Here is a 26,184-nt window from a genome sequence, read left to right as displayed (position 1 = left end):
CCCCTTACTCCAGCTCCACTCCACACTCAAGCTCCAGGCTCACACCGCACTGGGGCTGGAGAGGTGAGGCTATGATGTTTTCCAGGTGTTATTTCTATTTCATTTTGTTTATTTATTAATTTTAATTCAAATTGATACAGAGCAGAGAACTGTGCTCAAATGTCAGCTATGATGCGTCCCCAGTCTAGACATTGTTTTAAAAAAAGAGATTTGTAAACAGACTTACCTGCTTTCCCATTTAATTAGAGTGCTTTCATTTTAGGAATATCAGAATTAACACTGAGAGCTTTTTTTTTATAATGCAGTGAGGAGGGAGTGTTTGTCTTATGAAATGTAGACAGAACAGTTGGCAGATTAGGAGTTAATCTCACTCATCCATACTTTTGGTGACATTTAGAACAGATTAAAACTGTTATTGAAATAAACTCATTTGTTAAATTAAAAGAAAAGATCAAACTTGTGTTGTTTCCTCCAACAGACGGTGAAGGCCAACACCCATTGGCGGCGTCTGACATGCGCCAATGCTAGTGTTCACAACGCTGTTGGATTTCTTGAGCGCCAGGTCTATAGAAACGGCTTGGTTTTCAATGAAATCCACATCGTTTTACCATTCTCAGCTATTTGAATCAACTTTTCTGGCACTGTAGGTTAAAAGCATGACTGTTCTTTCCTTGGCAACCATTGGCACCCATAACCAAAACTAACTAAGGTTACCCAGTTATAGCAAAAGTTAGCTAAATAAATTGCACTGAAACGCTGTGTTTCTGTCATTGTTATACTTTGAACTATCGCTTAAAGTCTTGTTTTCACCATTTTGACTGGATTGCTGTTAATGGGTGTTTTAGAAGGTTTAGAACGGTGCATTCCATGGCGCTCCAATGAACGTTGCTGCCTGTGGGCGTTGGCCTTTTGACTGTGGACTGTCCTTTGGGTCTGTGACTATGAGAAAACACAGGGCTCCCCCTACTGGACACAAGCCTCTACATCACTGAATCAGAATTTAAACAAGGCAGAGGAGTCACACACACACACACACACACACACACACACACACACACACACACACACACACACACACACACACACACACACACACACACACACACACACACACACACACACACACACACACACACACACACACACACAGCTCTGTATGCTTAAGTTTGTTACTGATAATATGACTTAATGTAAAGCCACATTACATTAGTTATATCTATATAACTTGTGCTGTATTCTCATACACCAACACACACATACGAATCCCCCGTACCTTTTCATGCTGCTCAATGAGGATCTCCACAACTATGTTCTGAAACTTGAGATCCATGATGGCAGCCACAGTCTCCTCCTCCGGGCGCATGAGTGTGGGGCCAAACACCACGCCCAGATTCGCCACGGTCATCAGATTCTGCTTACTGTGGGCCGCCACACTGAAAGAGAATACAGACCGAGAAAGACAAAAAAAAAGTCAGAAAGCGTCCCAAACTGGGCATTAGGGAATCGGAGGCTTCAGATTAGCAGTGTAGACCCCAGTCTGACTAGGACACGCATGAGCGTGAAAGTTTCCTGGCACAGAGGAAAGTGCTAGGAGAGTATTGGACTCGGTCTCCTGTACCTGTCTCTTCTCTTGATCACTGACCTCTACAGAGTCCTCTTTGAGTGCTTTGATATGGGCTCTTCGTGAGTGGATCTGATGTGGGTCATTAAAAGAGAAATTAGCTCGACTTTGGCCAGATCTGCGAGAGCTGCCAAGAGTGATGGGGCAGACAGTAGTCCTGAGGACACAGGGGGCATGGCAGCATTTCATCTTTTATCATTGTGAATTATGGCTGATTTAAGTGCTCGACTCTTTGGCCCGCATATCCTTTTGTTGACCTTTCTAACAATTTGATGAATCACTGTAGACACATTCTTGGACTATGAACACAAGAGGACACTTTGTTGTCATTCTGACACAAAGCACACAAAAGATAGTAAAAGACTCCCAATCGTTTGCTATACTGATTAAATGTATAGACATTACGACAAAATGAAAGCACACCGTAATTTGGAATCGCAGAAAGAAAAAAAAAAAAATCTCACAATCTGTCAAAACAGCCTTACAGCTGTTCAAACATAAATCCCTCTTGTAAAGGCAGAACGTTGATTTGAAAAGCAGTACACTTGAAAGCCGACATTTAGAAAAGTCTCTCTTTGGTTTGTGTGCTGGTCAGTCGATATGCAGATCTCCTATGACTGGGATTTCTCTTTAAAGTTGCTCTGATCCGATGGCTTTGAGCAAAAGAAGTCAGTGAAATGTGAAATGTTTTAAAACGAGGGATTCGAAGATAAAGTTCTCTGTGACTGCTGCAATGAATCACCTCTCCCAACCCTATTTCAGATAGCAGACAGCAACTCGCTCTCCTCTTCAGCCTTTTTTCACTCATTCCACAAACCAGACACAGAGCCAGACCAGTACTGGGGAAGTGGGGGTACATTTCACGGCGGATAACCCTAATTTTATTTTAAATTTGGGACCTAAACTGACACTAAATTCCCTTTTTACATTTCTATTAAAATGCAGCGGCCCAAATTTCAGAACGCCAGAGGGAAAGAGATTATGTGCTTATCTCCAATTTGCTCCTTTTAAAAATAAAAGGTGAAAAAGTCAGGGCCAGGGTAAACCGTTGTAATGTTAGCTAACATTATTTGGAAAACGCTTATCCCGTCTAATCTCGCAGAAAAGAGGAAGGTTGCGTAACTCTGAGCCGTTTGGGAGGTTACTCTAATCCCTGGAAGTAGGAGAAAGGCTGCAGTCTGGTCATTGTGCTTCACTTGCAGCGAAACAGAGGCTAGCGAAGGAGGACAGAGATGGAGAGAAAGAGAGAGAGAGAGAGAGAGAGATGTGAATTGATGATGGACAGATGCAGAGGTAGACAGACAGAGGGAAACTGAGCTTCCTGTTCTGTGTAACCTCTCTCTCTTCCCCACGGACATCTGTCACTGAGGGGGCGTGCTGTTGCTGGGCGACGAGGGGTAGCCTTCAGAAAAGTCTGCTCTGTGTGTAAGAGCAAGAGAGAGAGAATGTGTGGGAGAGAAAGAGAGAGAGAGAGAGAGAGGGAGGAGAAAGTGAGAGAAGATGTGAGAGAGGGAATGCAGCAGAAAATACAGTAGAGAGAGGGGCTAGAGAAATTCTGCTCTCAGGAACTCAGGAATAAGAAAACCCAACAAAGGACCAAGGGAAGATGGTTTCTTTTCTTTTTCAACAATGAAAGAACTACAAAATGAACCATCTAAAAATAAAAGGGCCAGACAACAATACAAAATAGCAAGGTAATCCATTTGCGCTGCCACAGAACTAACTTTAAACGACTCAGCTGACTTCAAGCCTTATCCAAAATGGGGCAGAACAGCCAGAGGATTCAGTCCATAACCCAGGGGTCTGCAAGAAAGAGCTCAAGGGTCTATACAAGCCTGCTGCCATGACTGCTCGGAAATTCTGAGGGCAGGGCACATAGATCTTATTACAATTCTAATTGTTAAATGACTGCAAATGGGAGTGTGGAGTGGAGAACTATCAAAGTTAAAACCATTTTCAGCAGTGACACCAAACCAAATACAAACTTCACTGACCGTTAAGAACAGTTTAGTTTTTCACTTTAGTCAAAAGCTTATCACCATATGTAATTTTCAAAAAAGTTCTCAGATAAATGTCTGCAAATACAGGAGGTGCTGACCTTGACTGACTGATGCAGTCAGTACTGACGCAATCATTTCAGTGACGTATAGAAAAGCCTCAATATGGAAGCTGGAACAAGAAGTCGTTCTGGTACAAAATTCACAACATAGGAAGATGTGAAAGATAAATATATGAAAAAAAAAAAAAAACAGGAAAAAAACAAGAGGCCCTCAAATTCATTCAAGTCAAATTCTAAATGTGTAATAATCAATACAGAATATAAAAATATCCATGATTACATTATTCATGCATGTTACTGTTGAATGTAATGCTCCTGCAAATATCTACAAGCGTTTGGCCAAAATGTATTTCACAGCAAATGCTACATACAAACAAAAGAACGCAACAACCTGGCTATATTTCCACATGGCTTCACAGGAGATGCTTCTATAAGCTGTAGTCCTCACAGAGATCAAACAAGGATGAGAGAGGGTGAACAGCCTGTGGCGGAGTACCATCACTATCGTTGAGTGTGCTCTGCCTGTCATACCAACAAGCCTGGCTCTTTGGTGAAAAGGTCAAGTTGCAAGGTCATTGCTGTTGTCTAGCAGATCCTACATGGATAAATTAGGGCTGTCTGTAGCAGTTCAGCAAGTATTCCCTCCATATGAGGGCAAATTACACCAGAAGAGGAAGTGAGAGGAGGAAGAGCTGTGGAGAGAGATGGAGAGAGACGGAGGGGAGAACCAGACAGTGAACCTTTACCAGAAGACATTCCGGCTGCTACTCACGTTGCGAGGTGCTTCATGAGCAGTCCCAGCACCAGCCTGTTCCTCTCGGGCAGTTTGTGCACCAGGCAGTGGATGGCCTGCAGACGGGGCTCTGGGCTGCCAGATTCTGAGGAAAGGCAGGAACAGACACACATGACAACAGAACTGCGAGACTCCTGACAGACGGACATCCCACACATGAGATCATAACCATGTATTCTCACATACAGTTCAAATGTTTAAGGACTGAAAATCACAGGCAGGCCAAAAGCTCCATGTTCTCTTTAAGTTTGTACATCGCACGAGTTTCTGTGAACCTATGCCAGATTCAAGTGTCAGTGTGATGTCAAACACAAGTGTTGATCTTCTCTAAGATATTCAAGTGTGAAAGTGAAGCACATCTACAGGATACAGCCCAAAATGATGACTGAGCAAGCTGATATGGTACACCTCAGTCACAGAAAAGTCTCCCCTACAAGCACAGGTCATGGGGTTTAAGGCTCGTTAGCTGGTTGCCCTCAGTGGCCCCCACCTGCATGTGTGTGTGCTTTTGGCCGCCCACACAAACCAACTGAGTTACAGCAGGAGTGACAGCTGCTGGAGCAGAGCCAAAGACTGCGTATAGCTGCTGATATGCCCAGCCAAGTATTACTCACAAATCCATTTTTCCCCATCTTTCATCATAACAGCATTGCATGCTGCTGATAAACATATGTGGTAGGATGGTGTTGTTACACCTACACTCCCTGCTTTTACATTCACATTCAATCAGCCCAACTATCGTCAGCCTAGTCACTGATAACCTCCACTTAGATGGAGATAAAAGGACCAGACGTTGTGTGCGTGCATTACGGTGTCTGTAACCACACCCCTTCTCCTGTTGAGGTGCTTTCCTGATTTGCCGGGTAGGTGTTTGTTTGCTGGCGAGTGGTACAACTTTTACCCATTACTTTTGGGCTTACCTTTTCGTGTTTGTTTTGTAGCCCTGTATTCCTAGCCTTCCCTCTGACGCTCGCCTTCGGTATGTCCTTGTCCCTGCATGTTCAGGTATGCCTTTCCTATTTTCATTAACGCTGGAGGAGTAGCCTCTTTTCACACTGGCTCTAATTAGCGCATCTGTTTATTAGTGAGGAACCGTACTTCGCCGCTGACCTCGTCGTTCCTGTGATAACCGTCTGATAACTGTCTGATAACTGCCTGATCACAAAGGTGCTGCTGTTTTGTTTAAGCCTGACAATGCGTGTGTGATTCAGCATGCTCGTGACTCTGCCAAACTGTTGTTGTGCATGCTGGTCTGACATATATCTGAGCTGGGTTTTCGTTTTCTTTGTTATGTTCTTTTTGTCTGAGCATTGTACCATCTTGTCCACTCCAATGGAGTAATGCTTCTGTCTAGTGTGTGTTCTGTCTGCATGTGACTGGGCATAAGGCTGGTGGCGCTGTAGCTGTCCTGGTGCATGCTTGTTGTTTGTTCTGGTCTGTAGTTAGCCTCGATACATGATTGCTATTACTGTCTGAGTGTTTCATGCTTAGGATGGACTGTTGATATCCCCTGGTGCAATAATTGTTTTCATTTTATTTGTTAAGCAGTTGCTAGGTGCTTCCAGAGGGAGGCTAGGCACCTGGTGGTGGGCCCCTGTCACTGCATGCGGGTGTATCAAGCTGGTTAGTGTGCTGTGGGTGTGCCGTGATTGTGCTGTGTGTGCAGTGTGCTGTGGGTTGCTTGCCGTGTCATAGTTCACCTTATAACCACTTCTTTGAGTGTGTGTGCACGTGTGAGCGGTGTGGATCCAAGAGCACGCCGTCTGCTAGTCTGCCTCCCTCAGGTAAGTCCTACTTAGCACTGCCTAGACTCTAGTCTACTAGTTTCCCTGTTTTAGCCTTACTGACATAAATGATATTCAATAAATATATTTTTGTATCTTGCTAACTTGTCAGTCTCGTTGCAGGTTATTTCATGATCCACCTCTTCACTCCCACTCTCCCTTCCCTCAGTTGTTAATAAACATTCTTGAACTGGAATCCCGTCTGTCGCCTCGTGCATTTCGAACCTGTTTTTGCCTTGGTGTATAAACTGAAATTACTAGTATAATAAACCGCATACTGACAATTACTTTGAAGTATTCCCTGGGGCTTACTGGTGTAAGTTTTCCCTGGGGTGGCGTAGTCGGACTATAATTTGGGGTATAACCATCTTCCCCTCTACTGCCCTCACTACACATACATAGGCTTCAGTCCAATTGCCGGTCACATGCAAGCTTCATCTTAAAGAGCAACAAGATCTCTTCTCATGGTGGGGTTTAATCTCTGGCAGTCTCAGTAAATACAACATCAATAACCAACTGAACAAATGGCCATTATGTCCAATATCTAACAGTACACATATGATTTAGAATTGGTACAACCTATAACCTAAATAACACATAATACATTTCAAGGCTGTCAAGCTCTCCAAATTCTATCCATATAGTATTATCTTATTTTATCCATACATTATCTGTTATCATAGGTATACATGGGATACACATCATTTTACAAAAAAAAAGGAAATACATAAAACCCTACCACTCCTAATAACTAGGTTTTATTATTATTTTGTAATTATTAACTACTTACTAACCGAGAGTGAGGTCATGCCGGGAAATATCAAACTGAGGCTTTAACGTATCGACCGAGTGTAAGCGAGGTTGATACGCCAAAGCCGAGGTTAGTAGGTTGTTTATTATATGGCATTTTTCGCTCCTTTCATTTTGTAAATGAAAAGAAATGGTAATTGTAAATAGAAAACATGTTGTTTTGTTGAGCTCTCAAGTCTTCTCACAACGCAATGTGTTTCAGGTGTTGCGTAGCAACCAATTACTTGCTAACTTCAAGTTACAATGATCAATAGAAAACGGACAACACGGCTCAGCTAAAATGGCTTTAATTTAAAGTAACAGCACAAGTGATTCAAACTATAGTTTCTAGTCTTCATCATCACTTTCAATAACAAATCTTCGCTTTTTCTGAATTTCCTCATGGCTGTTGACGTTTTCATTTTCGTCTGGATAGTAAAAATCATTTTAAAATTTTCGTCAGAGGGCAATACGGATCCGTATTGACCGGTGAGGAGGGCAATACGTGGGTGGCATGACTACCCATTAGCCAATCAGAACGCTCGTACTGTCTTTGCCATATAATAAAATATAATATGAAGCTTGAATATACCACTCTTCACCTTTTACTATATTAGGGGATGTGCATTTAATTAGAGTTGAAGACCAAACTCTTTGAATTCAGCCATCTGTACATAGTATATCATACAAGACTGGGTGAAACTACACAAACAGTATACATTACTCACTGGCAGGTATGATGAACTCTTTATATAACCCATAGGTCATCAGAGGTTCAGGCAAACTCCTAGACAGCAAGAAAAAGAGAGAGGTTGGGAGTGTGAGGGAGGGAGAGATTGAGAGAAATAAATCATTAAATAGGCCATAATACATGCAACTTTTAATCAATTTCATCCAAGGAGAGGGTTACAATTAGATCCTGATAGATAAAAGTACACATTATTAAACACACAAACATACAAACATGATCACAAACACAGACAGTATGGTTCAGGATTCTGGGTAATTGGTGAGTTTCTCTTAAAGGTACAGTTTGCGATTCTAATCCCATGCACTTTTTGTCAAATTCAGCTCCTCAGTCATTTAGCTCTCCATCCAGTGTTTGTGTTCAAAACAGCTCTGGTGTTTGTACACAGTCCTGGCTCTGTAAATGGAAAACAAGCACAGTGGCTCGGACCGAGCCATAAACAATCCCCAGCCAATCATCACAGTGTTTCAGGAGCATCGATGGGAGGGGTGTAATTTGATTGGTTGTTGAGCTCAAATATCAACGACCTTTCGTGAAACCGAAACCAAATCGCAGACTCTACCTTTAAGAGACTTTTCCTTTTGAGGAACTTTTCTGATTTCTCCTCACGAGATGTACAGCAATCTGTATGTATTTGGCATCCTTACTCCATTCCTAGGTCTAAAAAACATCTGAGCAAGTCTGACAGAGGAGAATGTGGCTGTGTGACAACTCTCCCTGTGAGAAGGCCATTAGAGTATATACAGCCATTACTTTAAGGGCTTATGGCCTCCCTTGGGTGGAGGGGGAAAAAATGAACAAATACGCAATCCCATGACTTCACAACATCCAGATGAAAGCGCTTCCCGTGGAGGTCAAGCAGTAAAATGGCCAAACACAACACATGTGGCGCTGCCCTCGGTTCTGCTCTCTGCCCCAGACCCAGCTGAACCGTTCTGTTCCAAGTCCCATGCAGCCTAGAACCCCCCACCCATGTCTCCCACAGCAAACAGTCACCACACTGTCCCTCGTACAAACAATCCCCTGAAATACCACTTCATGTAAACATATACAGACAGGAACAAATGGACATGGACCATCTACAGTACATCCTCTCTCTCACACACATGCCTGACGTACTGACACACTGTCAGTAACCATATGGTCCCTGGTGTCGGTTAGTGAGCCTACACTGTTTCTGGACCAGTGCAGTGACGTCTTACCTGAGGTAGAGTTTTAGAGCGCTAGTGATAGTCTTCACATCCCAGTCTTCACATACAGACAGGTCCAAGTCATTACTTTTCTCATCTAGGAGATGGGAGCACATGGAAGGACACCAGTCAAACTATCAATAAAACTAAAATGGTCCCTCCAAACAGCCATGATTGAATCTTAACACAACATATATCAGGGAAAAGATGAAATGAAAAATGACACGGAATAAAATGAAAGATGAATAATGAAGGACAAGTGGGGAGGAAGAGGAGCATAAGAGAGAGAGAGAGGAAGGGCCGCAGAAAGTGTAGAGCACAAAGTTAACATCAACATGTCTGTGCAACAGGCTTGACAACACTCCCCAGAAGAGTCCCCACGCAGTGGCCTTTACTTCATCTCGCCTAGTCATTTGAGTACAGGCTAACAAAACTTAGTTGGTGTCTGGCTTCCACACTTTCCTCTAACTTCACAAATCTGATGACATGGAGTCACTAGTAAACGCTCTAATGTGTGAGATGGATGAGTGTGCAAAGGGAAAAGTGTTGTTACTTAGGTCATCATTACATTTTCAAAACCTGTTTGCACACCAACATCTCATGAGCTCAGGGCCAGCTCAAAATGCAGAACCAACCAAACTACAGAGAGAAAAACACTACCTGTAAAACGGCAATGCTATCTGGCCATTACTAACCAGTATTTTGTGGCAACTACCCTGATCATTTACCAAAAACTGAAATGATGCAAGCACAACATCATCACTGAGGTGGACCCACACAGACGGTCAAACAGGGCTCAGGGAAGAGCCTCCACATTGACTCTATAGGTATTCTCTTCTCTTCCTTTACACAAAAACAAAAAGTATCCACCCGGAGAAGGAGAAAAATATTGACACCGCACTGAGGAACAGCCTATTCTGATTGGTTAACCGACAAAGATTTCATATTTCTGAGTGACAGATCACCAAACTGTACATCACTATTGCGCCAGGAAACCAATTTGTTACAAGGAGTTCTAATGGTTCTAATGGTCCTAATGGCTGGCTGGCAGTATGTTGTCTCTGAAGGACAGTTAGCAATCATGCACACTAGGCAATGTTAGTACTGCACTGTACACAGTTCAATCATATACTATCTAAACCATATTGGATCCCACAGTTGTATTTTGTCAGTGCAAGAATACACTTTTCCTCCGTCAACTGTATTTCCTGCATATTTGTCTGTTTTGCGATTCTGATATTTGTGTTTAGGCAAAACACATGATTTCAGTGAATGAATGTGAACTGACTGGGCTGGCAAAGACATAGAGAAAAGACAGAAAGGGGGAGTGAGAGAGAAGAGAAGGAGATCAAAGTCTTAGAGGAGATAGATGGAAGAAGTAAAGGGAATAGATCATTTTAGTGAATACTTAGACAGTAATTACAGAGATTAAGACAGATGAAAAACAAAGGGCAGCTAAGGATCTAAAGTGAAACAGCACTGGGGAGGAGAGAGAGAGAGGGGGAGACAGAAAGGCCAGGACATCATGGCAGGACGGCAATCTGATTTCTAGCCCCCTGGCGACAGAGCCAAGTTTCCCCTCAAGGACGGGACAGGAGAGCCAGTGCCACACTCACCTACTGAGTGCAGATGCCCGTCTGAATGCCAATGACTGCAGTGGGCACTCAGGCATAAAGTACGGACCTCCTAGGTGCTCTAGTCTACACAGAACTTCAAAAGAACTTCTTTTCAGCTTTGAGGTAAAACACTTATTAGATATTTATAGACTAGATAGTTGGATACATGTTTTCTTTGTGCAGAGACCTAGAGACTGTGGAAAAAAAGGAAAAACCACAGACTGTGGGAAATGCCCTGTCTCCCATAGTTCTGAATGTGTGTGTGTGTGTGTGTGTGTGTGTGTGTGTGTGTGTATGTGTATGTCAGTGCGTATGTGTGAGTGTGTGTGTGTGTATGTATGTGTGTGTGTGAAACGATCATCATCATCATCAACTCCCATAATTCTGTCAAAGGGACTGAGCATGTTATCATGTGTATGTATGTGTAGAGCCCTTACCAATCATTAGGCAGAGCAGCTTCTGGACTTTAGAACTGACCCCCACCACTCTATACAGGCCCTGGTCATTGATGCCTGAGAACCGACACACAAACATACTGCTCAGGAAAGAAACAATAAAACACATACACTCTCAGCAGTTTTACTAGACAGAAGAAACATATTTCATATCTAATTAATAGAACCATACAGTGCCACTTTAGTTGAACCCTCTGTCATAACCTTTTCATAAACATGTCATGGCAGATGGTATATGCTTTTGTTGTTGTCATGACATGACAGTTGGTAAACCAAGTCACAAGTGTGATGCCACCATTATTTAGTAATTGTCATACACAAAATGTTTGTTGTTATGACCGCCTGTAAACATGACATAGACTCTACTGGCATCTAAAATTCAGAGAGCTGTCATGACAAATAAGAGATAATGTAGTCTACTAGTCCACTACAGGACCTGGTGCACAGCGGATATTGACTGCCATGATGACTTATCCCAGCATAAGTAGGCTTTTTCATAACCTCTGTAAGACAAAGGTTGTCATTCTAATGTCAGGGAGATTAAGACAAAAAAATACATGGCAAAGTCAATCAGAGACAGCCAGGCAACATCTTTGGTTTAATGTAAAAGTGGGAAGGGAATGTGTCATCATAGATCAACTCTGCCCCCATCTGTTACTAAACAGTATAGCAGATTCTACGTCAGATGATGCTCTCTTCAGCTGGAATACCAATGCAAAATATCTGAGACTCATTCAGCACAGGGTTCTGGAAAAGATCAGTGTCCAGACATGCAGTACTGCTGCAGTGAGGTCAGGTGAATGAGAGGAAGGGGCGTGCGTAGTGTTGGTGGCCAAACAGAAACCTCACCTCTCTTCTCAATGGCGTTAATGGAGTTCTTTACAAAGGAGAGACCAATGTCATCAAGCTGGGCATCAACTGTGAAGTCAGAGACACATTTGTTTTCATTTTGTCATACCAAGAAACATATAAACAACATGATGACATGACAATATATAAAAACAGATAACAAAGACATAGAATAATTAAGAAAGGAATGGCGAGTTGCTCGGCAACATTATGAGACAGTCAGACAACAGTAAGAAACTGCTCATTACACAAAGAGGGAAGTGGTCGGGAGCAGTGGCTTGAACAACTTAGCATTCTGAGGAATTGCATTTTGTACAGACAGATTCATACCCACGATGTGGGTTAACATTCCATTATTATTCCCATAATTACAAAGCAAATTCTCATTTCATTTCATTTCATGACTGCGAAACCTTGAAACCGCAAATCGGCTACAGCTTTACCATTGTATATACATTACATGAAAAAGAAATAAAATCTGTGATAAATTACCTGTGACAACAAATAATTTGAACAGCCATACACACCCATGTTAAACCCTATAGTTTAGAAGTGAGACCTCTTTTTTCATTAAAAGGTACAGTCCGTGATTTTAATCCAAAACACTTTTTGTTAAATTAATTTCTCCTCATAGTTCATGGAGGGGTGTAATTACATTGGTTGGTCAAATATCCACAACCTTTTGCCAGACCTGCAGACTGCATCTAAAAATACATGAATAACTACAGCTTTGGGAATTATCTACATCAACCCATCTGGGTCTAGCAGCCTGTCGTCCTCAAGGGGGCGCTCCACCACTATACACAACTGTAGGTATAAGCAGGCTGTTCTGTTGTAACATATTCAACAAAGAGATGTAATCATACATTTCATACTTACTTCCTCTTTCTTTTGAGTATGTTCTCAAATAATGAATCTAAAAAAAAGAAAGACAGACTGTACATTCAGGGATTCTCTGTGACTTTTCTCAACGGAAAACCTTTTCAAATTTCTGTATTTACAAAAGTCTGATAAGATGCGACTCCACACAGTAAAGCCCACCACATTAAAGGATTTCTGAAAAGGTATTCTTTCTGGTATTTAAAGAAAGACATTTTAAATAGAGCAAAACAATTAAGTCAGAAAACACTGTGACGGAAAGAAGACATGAGCTCTTCCTGTCTTCTGTGACTATGTGTGGTTAGCAAAAGTACATTTGAACCTTGTGGTTGGGGTTAGGGTTATAGTGTGTAGGGGAGCCTCTGATTGGCTGAGAGACTTACAGGTTCTTTCCCACCCATCGCATGTATCCAGAACTTATGGTCATCTTCTGATAGGGCCTGGACTGTTAAAACTATCCCCGGCCTGACAACACAAACAGACAAAACAAAAAGTGAAATCGAAATATTATAAGCCAAAAGATGGTCTGACAAAAGACAAGTCCATGGTATTAAAAGTAAGGTCATTGTGTGTGACCTGCTGTGCTTGCTGAAGGCCACGCTTTGCTATTTATAAAAGGCAGCCTAAAGCTGCACTGCTGCTGTTGGCTGCCCACCATGCCCACCCGCCAGCGCAGAGGGCCAGACATGTGGCATGATGCTCGTGCAGATCTATTACAGCGCTGCCCAGTCATGCATGGCAAAGGCCCCCCAGCAATGTGAAAAGGGTGAGCTGACACTGAATACCGTGCTAGAGAGAGACTGCCACTGCTCTGCAGTAAAACAGCAACAGTCATCTGATCTGATCTACTAAGAGTGGACTCGATATTACAATATATTATAGTTATAGATATAGTTTTAGTATTTAGCAGATGCTTTTGTCCAAAGCGACTTACAAAAAAAATATTACAATAGATTCCAAAATACATTTTTCATAAAGCCTCATGTATGTCACACACCTCATGCTGTACTGGAGAACATTTAAACCAGCCCAGCCCAGACACCACACCCTGAAGACTTTACTCAGAAGAAATTACCTAAGATGCTCTCGGCTCATGAAGCCATGCTGAAAGGTTGATGTAATGATGGCTAACTATGGTTATTTTCACTTACAACACTTGTACACTTACAGATGCCAGACAAACTTAACTTAACATAACATAAATAGATTTAATTCAGCTCTCAAGCTTAATAAAGGTGGTAATGGTTGCCATGTTTGCTGACTAATATTAACCTGTATACAGGTATTGTAGCCAGACGAATTTCTTTACCTTACATTTTATTCACAACAATGTGGATGAACACTTCATGGTACCTCTTAGCCTACATGATGAAATTCAGATGTAAAAGGGACTACATGACGTACCAATCTATAATTCAGATGTGAAAGGGACTGTATGACGTACTGATCTGTAATTCAGATGTGAAAGGAACTATATGACGTACCAATCTATAATTCAGATGTGAAAGGGACTATATGACGTACTGATCTGTAATTCAGCTGTGAAAAGAACTATATGATGTACCAATCTATAATTCAGATGTGAAAGGGACTATATGACGTACTGATCTGTAATTCAGATGTGAAAGGAACTATATGACGTACCAATCTGTAATTCAGATGTGAAAGGGACTATATGACGTACCAATCTGTAATTCAGATGTGAAAGGGACTATATGACGTACCAATCTGTAATTCAGATGTGAAAGGGACTATATGACGTACCGATCTGTGATTTCTAGATCTAAGCAGAAGCGGCGGTCCAGTGTGTCTGTCAGTTTGCGAAGGCACGATTTGAGCATCACTGATTCCGTTTCACCCTATGGAGAGATGCATGAGTAAATATATATAAAACAAGATCAACTATCTAAATACTACTTATAAGATGTATTTATTTATTCATCTTTCAAATCCTTTGATGAAACAAAAACAAGCAATACATACACAAATCTATTCTACTCACTGTCTTGCCTCCAGATTTGTGGTCAAAGGTGACCATGTGTAGAATCTTCTGCTCCTTGACAAACGTGCAATAGCGCTTCACCCAGCTGGAGCCAAAAGGTGGAGGACCTGATGCAGGGAAGGCACAGTTTCACTACAGACGTTATACCTAATGCTTTTTACGTACATATTATTACAAACAATGTTATGGTGGTATTATATATATAATAATATATAATATATATATACACATGTATATATTATTGTAGTATAGTATAGTTTAGAAAGTATCTATTTTTCAAGGATGACCAGTTGATAATAAATGATCCTGCTTATTATACGGCCACTTGCCAAAAACCTAAAAGAAACAGAAGATAAAATACTATTTTAATCATTTTACTGGCAGTTCCTGCCTTGAAAAATAGTTCAACAAGTATTGCCTTACAACACAAACAATGGCTATGGTCCAAAATACACCAAGTTTTACACAAATACTGTCAATATGCTTGACCTTAAAGTTGATATTACCTGCACATGGACATGTGAACAAAAGTTTAAAAGTAGTTGTCAATACAATGTAAAACCCATCAATATGATGAATGTTTGTCTATGTGCATGGAGAGAATAGTATATGGTGCGTACGTTTCTCCTGCACGTAGAGGTAACCCTCACTACTGATGGGGCTGGTCTGCCTGTGCTCCTGAGGGGTGTCCTTCGTCCTCTTCATCAGCTCATACACTTCTGAGCGGGTGGCCTCAAAACGACTCCTCGTCTGCACACACACACACACACACACACACACACACACACACACACACAAGGAAAGGAAGTTATGCCATTAGGCCTTTAAACTGCATGGGTTGAACACAATGGAAGGTCAGATGGAAGGCCAAGCCTTGAGCTTGTGTTTGAAAAGGTTTCCATCTCATTACTGGCAGGTCAGAGAGACAAACAGGGCAACATGAGGTTACAGCATAAAACTAAGCTGCTACTAATGTCACAGGAAGATGCTAAGTCCTGACACCACTTCACACTTTACAAACCCGTGGAAGTTAATCACTGAGATTTAATACCACATTTTCCCTGACTATTGACCGCACCGTGTATACATCGCATTACAGTATTTTATATAATTTAAAAAAACAAACCCTTGTAATGACCGCACCTGTGTATTAGCAGCAGTTTCTTGAACGTTACGTCATGCCATGTAGTTGTGGTGCTACTAGCTCTAAGTTGTATGAAGTAGGGGATGGACATTTCATACTTCACCAACACCCCCTGCCCGCATACACACAAATACCCCATTCCCACTCACAGTGAAAGTGTTATGGTGTGGTGAGGGAATGGACACCAAATGTTTTAATATAATTGTGAATTGATCCCCTGGCGACCTAGAATGACAATCTTCTGGCATGCGTGGAATGGGAATTGCAACCATTAAATTAACGCGTTCGAGAAGGGCAAGGGGGAGGGAGGAGAACACCCCACTAACATTCCCTAACATTACATTGATATCAGAGTAAGCCCTTCTAAACTTTGCTATGGTTATCTAGTTGCTATGCTAGCTAACTAGCTATAAACTATGGTTAATAGTCGGGAAATTATGATATCACAAACTAAGACCTACTGGCACTGCACTTCAGTTAATGCATGATGTGTGGTGTATTATCACAAACCACTGAGAACACTTAACAATCCATTCCCTTGTGTGTTTTCCCTGTGCATGGGATATCCCTCCTAAAGACAGTTCTCATAAAGACATGACTCACATTCTGTATATTGATCTGTAGTGCTCTTTTGTAATGGTCAAAGTCATTGGCCAGCTCATAACCCTGGTGATAGAATGTGAAGACCGTCTGAAAAAAAGCCAGCATCTAGACAAAGAAAAAGAGAAAAATAGAGAGAGGGGGGGGGGGGGTCAGGGGAAGGTAGAGAAAGACAGAGAGGAAGGGAGGAGGTTACTGTAGACTGACAAGATAAATAAGCTATAAGTCCTGTTCCGCAAACTATGACACACTACATTAATTGTGATCTAAGAAATAAATCATTAATGATTGATCATTTCATACAAATTAGCATCTGTTTGCTTTTACAAACAATCCTCATCTCTGAGATAATTACACGGAGATCATTACTGAACAGGAGGAGCAGTGAACACGGACCGCATAATCCATTGAGGTGGACTGTGTCAGCCCAGCGCCATACAAAGTGGACTGAAGGCTGCCAATAGGTTGTGACATGATTGTTTGGCACAGTAGTTCTCACCGGCTCTACACATTCAAACTTCTTCCTCTCCTGAATCTCCTGCAGCTTGCACACGTACTCCAGGGACAGATCCTGAAAGTGGTCCCGGTTGGAGTCGACCTGGACGTCAGCCTGAAGAGGGAGTGCAGAGAATCACAGAGCCAGAGGACGAAAATGAACACAGGAATAGCTCATGTTTTACCCCAGAGTACTGGTCTGCCAGTAGTGCCTTTCATTGTTACTATAACAGTCCCTGAAATGTCTAAGACTGCAGTGGTCATACCCTTACAAACTCGTCGGAAATCACACAACTTAAATCAGTGTGAATCTGGAGGCTTTACAATGTATAGACAGATGACAGATGAGTTTAAACAGATTAGCTGTACTATACTCTACTGAAATGCTTGTCTTTGGAATGATATGGGGCAAAGGATGCTACTGATTGGGTACGTATTGCCCTGTTAACACTCTGGATTTCTCAGGAGACCAAATAACGATAATAAAGAGGGTTAAGTCCTCAGGAGAGAAATGGTGTCATTCTCCAGATTATTATTTTTTTCAAAGTCAGAACAACTCTTCTACTTGATGCGTCATATACGTGCTTAGGCAGCATTTGGGCAATCAGACTAGACCTGAGTATCAGAACACTGAGCTGAAGTCCCCGAGCTACGTGACCTGATAACTACATTTAAACAAGGCCATACCACCTGATAACATCTCAGACTTCACCACCAAACACGTCACGTGGTCACTAGGAACATTATGTTTTGTTGTAATAAATACGTCAACAGCTTTAAGGGTCTGTTGTGCTTTGTGTATACACCATGCAGGCCATCATGGGGACGCCTTACAAGGTCATGTTCTAACACGGATGACTTATAGGAGCCCTGGGAGCACGGTTGCGATAGGGCTGGCAGATGGTTTACATTGCTTTAAACGTCTAATTTAGGTCTAGAGTAGGCTAGACGCAGTAAAGCACTGGACACCGGCCAAGACCTTTTCCCTCGCTATCAGAACATTTCTGTTTCAACATTCCCTGCTGGGCGAACAACAGTATGATATTTGGACTTCATGGGTGCCTTGTGTTAGTTCCAGAAACACTGTTTGGCATGACCTTGGTATAGAGGAAGTCTGATAAATATGCCATTTCAGCAAGCCTGATAATTAGAAAACTGTAGTGTTGTTTAAAGGAGTTTATTCATTACACATTAATCAATGTAGTGCCTTACACTGATCCCATTTAATGACCTGTGAGGGTTTCTGTTTGATATTGAAATCAAAATATATCTGTCATGACCAGAAATGGCTGGTGGTTCACAGGACGTTTCTTCAAGGATGCAGACCAACCAAAGGTTGGCAGCCCATCACATTTTCCTTTCATTCATGTGTGGCAGCAAGAAAGGGGGAGGTGCTACCTCTTGTAACTGTGGCTCCTTTTTCTTTGCTGACATATTCAAAAGCTTCTCCAGAGAGCTGTAGTATTTTTCTGTCTCCTTCTCATACCTTTTTCTTTCTGCCTGAGAGAGAGAAACAGTAAATCAAATGTGAGTTTGTGTTCTGCAGTTCTGGGTCTACGCCTCTCATACTCTGAACTGCAATTCCCCTCTCAGCGACTCTGTAAATAAGTCATCGGAATAGATACTGAAAAGTCAATTAAGCTACACATGTCAAATGTTGCTGTTTTTATATTATGCAGCATGAAATATATTGAAAACAACAGTTAACATTAATGCATTTAACACATTAAACACAAAAAAGGAAAAAGAAAAGATGTTAAATTCCTTGTGCTATTGTTTGGGGATTTCCAACAGCGGCCAAACCACTCACTGTCACATTTAAGTTCTCATACACAACATCCACAACCAACCTAGTATTATAACACAGCAGGGTGCACTACCACCATCGTGCAGAACAACAACAACAACAACAACAACAACAACAACAAAGATGCCTTCGAGATAATTTCACTGGGGTTGTCAAGTGGGCTCCATCCTTTGTCGTTGGATTAGGCCCCCAACACCCCAGAAGGCTCAACACCTCCAGAAGGCTCAACAGTGGCGTCTAGCATCCCAGACAGTTAGGACATATGTCAATACCAGCCACAACAACCAATACACCTTGACAAGATTCCACATGCATATCTCAGTGTCTGAACAATGCATTGCCTGATTATCGAATCTCATAACACTATGGCATGCCAGGCTATCAAGAGTACAGGGTGGGAGGATTGGGGGAGTATGAACCCCAATTAGGGTAAGGGCAGGAATTGGATACATACCAAGGTTGGGTAAGGGAAGAGGTTGGATACATCCCCAGGTTAGGGTAAGGGAAGAGGTTGGATACATACCCAGGTTAGGATAAGGGAAGAGGTTGGAGATGAGAGAGCACCCCGGGAGTAAGAACCCGGTTTGGGTAAGGGAAGAAACTGGGATACAAACCCTGGTCACCTTAGGCAACCAAACATCTTGCGACAACAGGCTTCTTCACTTTGAGTGACCATCCTCAAAAACCAAAATCCAACAGAAGCGTTGTGGTTGATTAAGTTACAAACACCTATCTCCACTGGTCTTGTGTATGCTTGCCAACCTCGTACCCTCGCTTACGCTTCTTCCTTTCAAAGGCTTGAACAATTGCATGTTCAAAAGGAATCGTTAACTCGGTAAAGTAAACAGTGTGCTCACACTCAGAATACAACACCATGTTTGGTCTCACAGCAGTCACAACAATATACTGTGGAACTTGAAGTTGCCTTCAGACATCAGCCAGCAATCTCCAATCCCGGGCTTTGCCCCATTTGCCAGTACTGTTTGAACGTGTCTGATGTCCACTTTTTCGGCCCCTCTTGCACAAAATAAATGTTTCATTAACTGGCAAAGAGTTAACCTCAACTTGTTCATTCTCAATGATTTTAAACCTTATGTCTCCACATGTAGCGACCCACGGCCAACTTAGTTTCCCTACCAAACAGAATATGTTGTAATGAGTCCACACCTATAACCAACTTGCAGCTTCTGTCTTCACCCACCCACTGACTGAGGTTTTGCAGATTTGGGAGGAAATCATAAGTAGCTCCAAAAATTCTGAAAATCATTATGCCAGTTCATCATAGCCCATTGCCTCCTCTCCAACAATATAGCCTTACCCAATGTTTTCCAACTGTCACTTAACCCAAACCCTGCTCTTCAACTCTGTACCTGCCCAATGATATCCCTACGCTGTAATGCACCTTGTGCATGTTGATTCCACTTTTACCCTGTTTTCACTGTTGGATCAATGTTTTTGACTGCTGGGTCCTTAGACTAAGTCATCTCCAGGGTGGTCTTAGCACATTTGAACTCCCCAACCAAGCTGATCATTGGTAGTTCCAAAATTCCTTTTCTATTCAATGCTACAGTACATAGTTCAACGTAGCACCCTAAGTCATTTCCTAACTTCCTGTTAGGACTTTCTGTCCAACATAAAAAGACTGACAACAGACATCAGGTTAACCGATAATGAATTAATTGAAAGTAATCAAAAATAATAAATAACTCTAGGGGAGGTCTAGGGGAGAGAAAGGAATGTGTGTGCGTGCACTGCATGTGTCGGTAATTAGAGAGAGAAAGAGTGAGATGATGGGAGAGAGAAAATATGAAATCCAAGATCTAGTGCCTAAATAAGAACTAGTGTACCAAATGAAAGATGGTGCGCTGACAGAGAGAGAGAAGAACCCCTTATATACCTATACACACCCCTCTACAGGTATGTGCAATGGACCAATTAATGCCACCAGGCCTGCACCGCCCATGCACTGACTGCACAGTGCCTGAAGGGGGCACAGGGGGTCATAACACTGTCTTATTCATTCCTCCAATTTCTTGACCTCTGAAATAGAATCTTCATACACAGTCAAAGGCCCATCATTTGCAAGCACCATCATTTCAATTTATCAGGCAAGAGGGTCTTATCAATGGTATTGATAGCCTTAAAATTGGGCAGTCGTGTTGTGTTTAGCACAATTAAGTGGGCTACAGACAAAGAATGCTGTACTGTGAAGGAGGGCCTTTACGGAACCCGGGTACAACTTGCAGCACGTATTCCGGCTGTCTCCAGCCAGTTGTGCCTTGTTGTTGTATCTATGGTTGGGCAGTTGTTATATTGGTTAGGTTGCAAAGTCCCCAAGGTTGCATCGCTATGCAAAGTCCCCAACCAATAGCACAAGGAATTTAACATCTTTTCCTGTGATTTTCAAGCCTTTCAAGTATATTTAAATGGAATCAGGAAAGCACCTTTGCTGCACCAAGCTGCTCTTTTCGGAACTTCTCCAGCGGCTTCATTAGCGTCTCTGTGATGTTTTGCATCTGTGGGAACACAAGTCAACAGTTAGCTCAAAGGCCAAACCACGGCGGATTATATTAGAGGGAAGCAGTCTCAGGCTAGTGTCACAGTGGAAACTCTGGAGAATATCCAGATGAAAAAGTTTGACATAAATGCCAAAACATATTGTGCAACTGAATGAATGACTCAGCAGGCCCAGTATACAGGAACAGTAGTGAACGTCATGGTCTGTATTCAACTGTCTTCAAACACACGGCATGCTAAATTATCTGAGGAAACACTGTGAATTTCAACGTCAAACATAAATTGCAACAGATTGAAAAAGTGTAATTATAATGAGTTCTATATTATATTAGAATCCTGTTGATTATGTGTGCATTATAGGTCTGCGTTAGTCCAATAACAACAGTTATATGACTTTGTGTCAGAGGAACCATCCCTGTAATTAAGACTTTCACTTCTCTATTAAGGCCCTGAGGGTAGATTAAGCGAGTAGTGCCATAAGTGCCAAAATTTTGTTGTTTTTTTCTTTTATCAAATTGATGCAGGCGACTAAAACACATTCTAAACCCACATTCTACATTTCACAAGAGGCATGGAGACCCCCAAACTCAGGGTCTGCTTTCATTACCATATTAAAGGGGTGATGCGGCTCCTGATATTGCAGCAGCTTACACTGTATGACAGTCCTGATTAGGATTGGGCCTATCGTCCATCACAGATAGCTAACAGTCATAAGCCCAGGCCTATTATAGCATAACAGTCGAAAAGTTCCAAGTGTATATCGAGTGGTTTTGCTTGAAATGCCCATTCCTTATCTTTATTATGTATTTATTACTTATTTGCAGGGATTTCCCCGGGGATCAAGTTGAGCTGTAGAACTAATGATAATGTATTTTAAGGAGTACCAGCCAGAGAGTGCAAAATAAAGGATGGCTTTATTCTTAAGTATAAAAGAAAGTATATATCAAATTATAGTATATAGGAGCAGCCCATAAAATGACGACGATCCCCCCCCCCCCCAATTATGTTTCACTGTACGCATTGTCATATGCCAGTCGGGTAGACACGGTAGACCCAACCCTAGTCCCGATGCCCCTACTGTAAGATGGAATGGACCCCTTGACCCCAGGCCATAATCCGTATTCAGTATGACAACTAATTACATTATGAAATCTTAAATCATGAAAATGTTTGCTCTCTATACCATAATACGTTTCTACAAAAAAAGAAACAATTCATATGAGCAACAATTGATTCAACCAGGATAAATTAAACCAATCCCCAATCAGCTTTCGTGTGAGCAATGACATCACTCTGATGCAGGACAGTGCATGGGTGGCGCCAATCATCTGACATCTGGGCAAAACAGTTCAGTTTGCTAATACAGCAAAGAGTCTTATCTTCTTTGCTGGTCAGGCCTTTTCTGTAGAATGGGTTCTGTGGCCAGTTAAAGGTACTGTCTGCTAAGCCAATACTTTTTGTCAAATTCAACATTTCTCCTCATGGATCTCTAGCCGTCGGTTCTTTGTGTGTGTTCAAAAAAACTCTCCTGTCTGTACACAGTCCTGTCTCTGAAAATGGGAAACAAAGTGGCTCCCACCCAACAATTCACCACTCCACTGTATCAACACATGGCTTCACCAGCATAAAGTGAGGGATGCATTTTGATTGGCTGTTGGGCTCAAATATTTCGCCAGAAGAGCAGACTGTACCAAAACACACACCTCAGAGAATATACAGGATGAGGTGTGGCTTTAAATTCAGATTTGGATTTGAAGGTAATTCAAGAGTATGAGGGCTGTCAGTGAATGTTTGCATCTCATCCATTATGCTAAGACATGAACATGTCCAGGCCACATGAAACCAAATTACTGGCATACAAACTTCAAAAATGGACGGTGCCTATTCCCCGCATTCTAAAATGAAACAGTTTGCCCACTCATAAAACATAAAGGAACATCACACTTGACAGCACTTGGGAAGAACAAAACAAGCAAAACAAACACAACAGCTCAGCCTCCCCCACCATGCTATCTCTTTCTTGTTGGCCCACTGACAGTAATTACTGGGCTCTATACGTCACAGAGGTGTCTATACATGCTTTTTGGAATGACTGTCGTCTCAGTTTGCTACGTTGCAAAACAGTGTTCAATGTGGGTGTGTGTGTGTGTGTGTGTGTGTGTGTGTGTGTGTGTGTGTGTGTGTGTTGGGTGTGACCGCTTCGGGTACTGAGCTTATTCTTTGGAGTTCTGAACCTTAACACCCACTTAGCTATAAACAAACATGTTCCTTTGTGTGTGTGTGTGTGGGTGTGTGTGTGTGTGTGTGTGTGTGTGTGTGTGTGTGTGTGTGTGTGTGTGTGTGTGTGTGTGTGTGTGTGTGTGGTTGTGTACAAGAGACCCTTAGACAGTTGTCTCCACCCCTCCGAAACTGACTGGTTGGTGTGCTGCGTGTTGCATGAGTATGAGTGATGCATTCTTAGGGCATGCGGAGGTGTGAGAAGCACTGCAGTGAGTATGTATGCAGGTCCGGCTTGGCTGCTTTCTCACCATCAGCTCTCTCTGGTCCTCAAGGTTCCTCAGGAAGGCGGAGAATTCCTGCAAAGACTCATCTAGTAGTCACACACACAAATGAATGCACCCGCACCCACAGACACACACACACACACACAAACACACACACACACACACACACACACACACACACACACACACACAGACATAAACCCACAGATAAACATACAAAGCCAAGCACACATCATGTTGTAGAAGAAAAAAAAGAAAATTATCAAAAAAATACATCATTCTTGCGTTTACAGAGTCAGATTTGTTGAACTCACCAATGCACTTTTCATCATCTGTCTTCGCATCACCAATGTACTCAAATTTAAACTCTCCTAGACATTGAGCAAACTTGCGCTGGGCCATGCTCAACTCTGAAAGACAAAAATAAAATCACACACAAGTCAGAGAACTCCAGACTACATAAAAAAACTGCACAAAACCATTATGTCTCCTAATTATCAGGGTATGTCCACTACCCAACAGCAGGCCATCCATTACAAAAATAGTCCAAGACTGCCTGTAATGGGAGCAGAAATCTTAGTCTTGAAAAAGACTAGACAATGTTACTGGTATAGAAATGGAGATGGAGATGCTGGTTGTCTGTGTCTGTCTGTGTGTGTTCAACACAAATGCTTCATGAAGCACTTTCTTTACGAATCCAGCTATTTAAGGTATTTAAAATGGATTCCACATTTCGATGAACTATAAGGATAAACTATGGAAGATAATCAGTCGCATGTGCCTACAGGATTTGAATTATTGTCTCTACGTTGTTCCCGAGCGTCAGTGGAAATCTGATGAGGTCATGTTCATTAAAAAAATCTAATCACTGTCAATATCATTTTGACTAAAGACTAAATAACCAAATTGAAATGGCCATAACCAGATTGTTTTCAGATCACAATGACCACAGTAAGAAATCATGGGATGGCTACTGCTTGCGAGTAGGACTGGGCTTGGAAAGGAAAACCAACAAAAGGAGACGGCTGATTACGGTGTGAAAATGTTTACAGAAGGCTGAAACCAGTAGGCGATAGCCTCTATAAAACACACCACACCCACAGAAACACACACACACACACACACACACACACACACCCTTTCCAGTTTGAGGGCCAGTTCAGAGTCCGGACATAACCTTGAAACAGTTCTTTGCGTTTTGACAGGTCGCTCATGGCCAAGAAAACTGGTTCCAGAGGGGGCACCAACACTGGGGATACGTTCATAACATTGATGTGAGAAATTAGTAACTCTTCTTGCTTACTAGTCCGCCATTTTTGTTGTTGTTCTTGGTGCTAGCGTTGCTGGGAAAGTGGAGATACCGATGTATATAGAGATGTTATGACGTGGCTTTATGGTGGCACTTTAGCCTGTGGAAAAGCCAACCGGTTGTCAGAAGGTTCACAAGTTGAACCAACTCCGAACAGGCAACTATACCAGCCCTGAACTAGCAACCAATTCATTCACACACACACACACACACACACACACACACACACACACACACACACACACACACACACACATATCCTGTAAGAACAGAGAACGAGCAATGTCACATCCTGCTGTGAAGGATTATAAGATTCATGAGGAATGACTGGGAAATACCCTTCACTCAGACAGGAGGCAGGAGGCAGGAGCAGAGTCTCCAGGAAGGCACACAGCTGCCCGTATTGTCTTGTGCCATAAGAGGGTCAACGACACTCTCAAGTGCAGAGCTTGAAAAATAATATTGTAGCGTGAGACACAGGGAGTCACTGTCAACTTTTAACAATACAACAACCTACATGGCTTTCACATAATCAAAACATCGAAGAGTACCCTAATCATCAGTCCACTAAAAATAGCAGCCAATGGACAACACTGACACGACAGCAGAATGCTTGGCTTGGGGATTATGCGCAGATTCCTAGATACATCATGCTAGACAAAAATTCCAAATCTGAGGGAAATAACCATTGAACACTTTCACTTTCATACCGGCGGATCAAGACAATGAGCAATCACTCAGTCTGTGTGGTCAGTCACTGAACTTGAGCTGCGGGTGACAAACTCTGATTGAGTTTAGCATCAGAACAGCGCTAAGCCAGCAGCTGAAGAGCAGTGTGAGTTTAAAACACAGTCACCATGCTCTAAACACAACAGGAGTGCATTGCCATGATAAATACTGAATGTGTCCCACAGGCATACATCGCTGGAATATCTCCTACATTAATATCCAAGAGGTCAGAGGTCAGATGGAAAATGTGAGCTCACGCTCTCTCTACTAGGAAAAACATTTCCACCTTGGAGT

General features: G+C 42.2%; 1 protein-coding gene and 1 long non-coding RNA gene across 4 annotated transcripts in view; one reads left to right on the top strand and one right to left on the bottom strand.

The window, feature by feature from the left end:
• Positions 1-26,184, bottom strand: part of arhgap10 (Rho GTPase activating protein 10) — a 50,677-nt gene that overhangs the window by 11,532 nt on the left and 12,961 nt on the right. For all 3 annotated transcript variants that reach the window (XM_012831346.3, XM_012831345.3, XM_031560488.1), the window contains exons 2-18: positions 24,167-24,262; positions 23,877-23,938; positions 21,276-21,347; positions 18,423-18,524; positions 17,029-17,139; positions 16,533-16,637; positions 15,406-15,535; positions 14,786-14,892; positions 14,548-14,642; positions 13,167-13,248; positions 12,784-12,820; positions 11,905-11,973; positions 11,038-11,112; positions 8,997-9,081; positions 7,775-7,833; positions 4,453-4,558; positions 1,274-1,433 (exon numbers count right to left, since the gene is read on the bottom strand). In XM_012831346.3, the coding sequence (XP_012686800.1) occupies positions 1,274-1,433; positions 4,453-4,558; positions 7,775-7,833; positions 8,997-9,081; positions 11,038-11,112; positions 11,905-11,973; positions 12,784-12,820; positions 13,167-13,248; positions 14,548-14,642; positions 14,786-14,892; positions 15,406-15,535; positions 16,533-16,637; positions 17,029-17,139; positions 18,423-18,524; positions 21,276-21,347; positions 23,877-23,938; positions 24,167-24,262 (1,553 nt within the window). The remainder of the gene's footprint in view (positions 1-1,273; positions 1,434-4,452; positions 4,559-7,774; positions 7,834-8,996; positions 9,082-11,037; positions 11,113-11,904; positions 11,974-12,783; positions 12,821-13,166; positions 13,249-14,547; positions 14,643-14,785; positions 14,893-15,405; positions 15,536-16,532; positions 16,638-17,028; positions 17,140-18,422; positions 18,525-21,275; positions 21,348-23,876; positions 23,939-24,166; positions 24,263-26,184) is intronic.
• LOC116218515 lies at positions 5,161-7,047 on the top strand. The gene is made up of 3 exons (XR_004162906.2): positions 5,161-5,336; positions 5,415-5,478; positions 5,559-7,047. It is a non-coding gene; the product is annotated as an uncharacterized LOC116218515 (long non-coding RNA).

The sequence above is a fragment of the Clupea harengus genome, chromosome 22, assembly GCF_900700415.2.
Source record: "Clupea harengus chromosome 22, Ch_v2.0.2, whole genome shotgun sequence".
Classification (NCBI taxonomy): Eukaryota; Metazoa; Chordata; class Actinopteri; order Clupeiformes; family Clupeidae; genus Clupea; species Clupea harengus.
The sequence above is the reverse complement of the archived record's forward strand: the minus strand, read 5'-3'. Positions and strand labels throughout refer to the sequence as shown.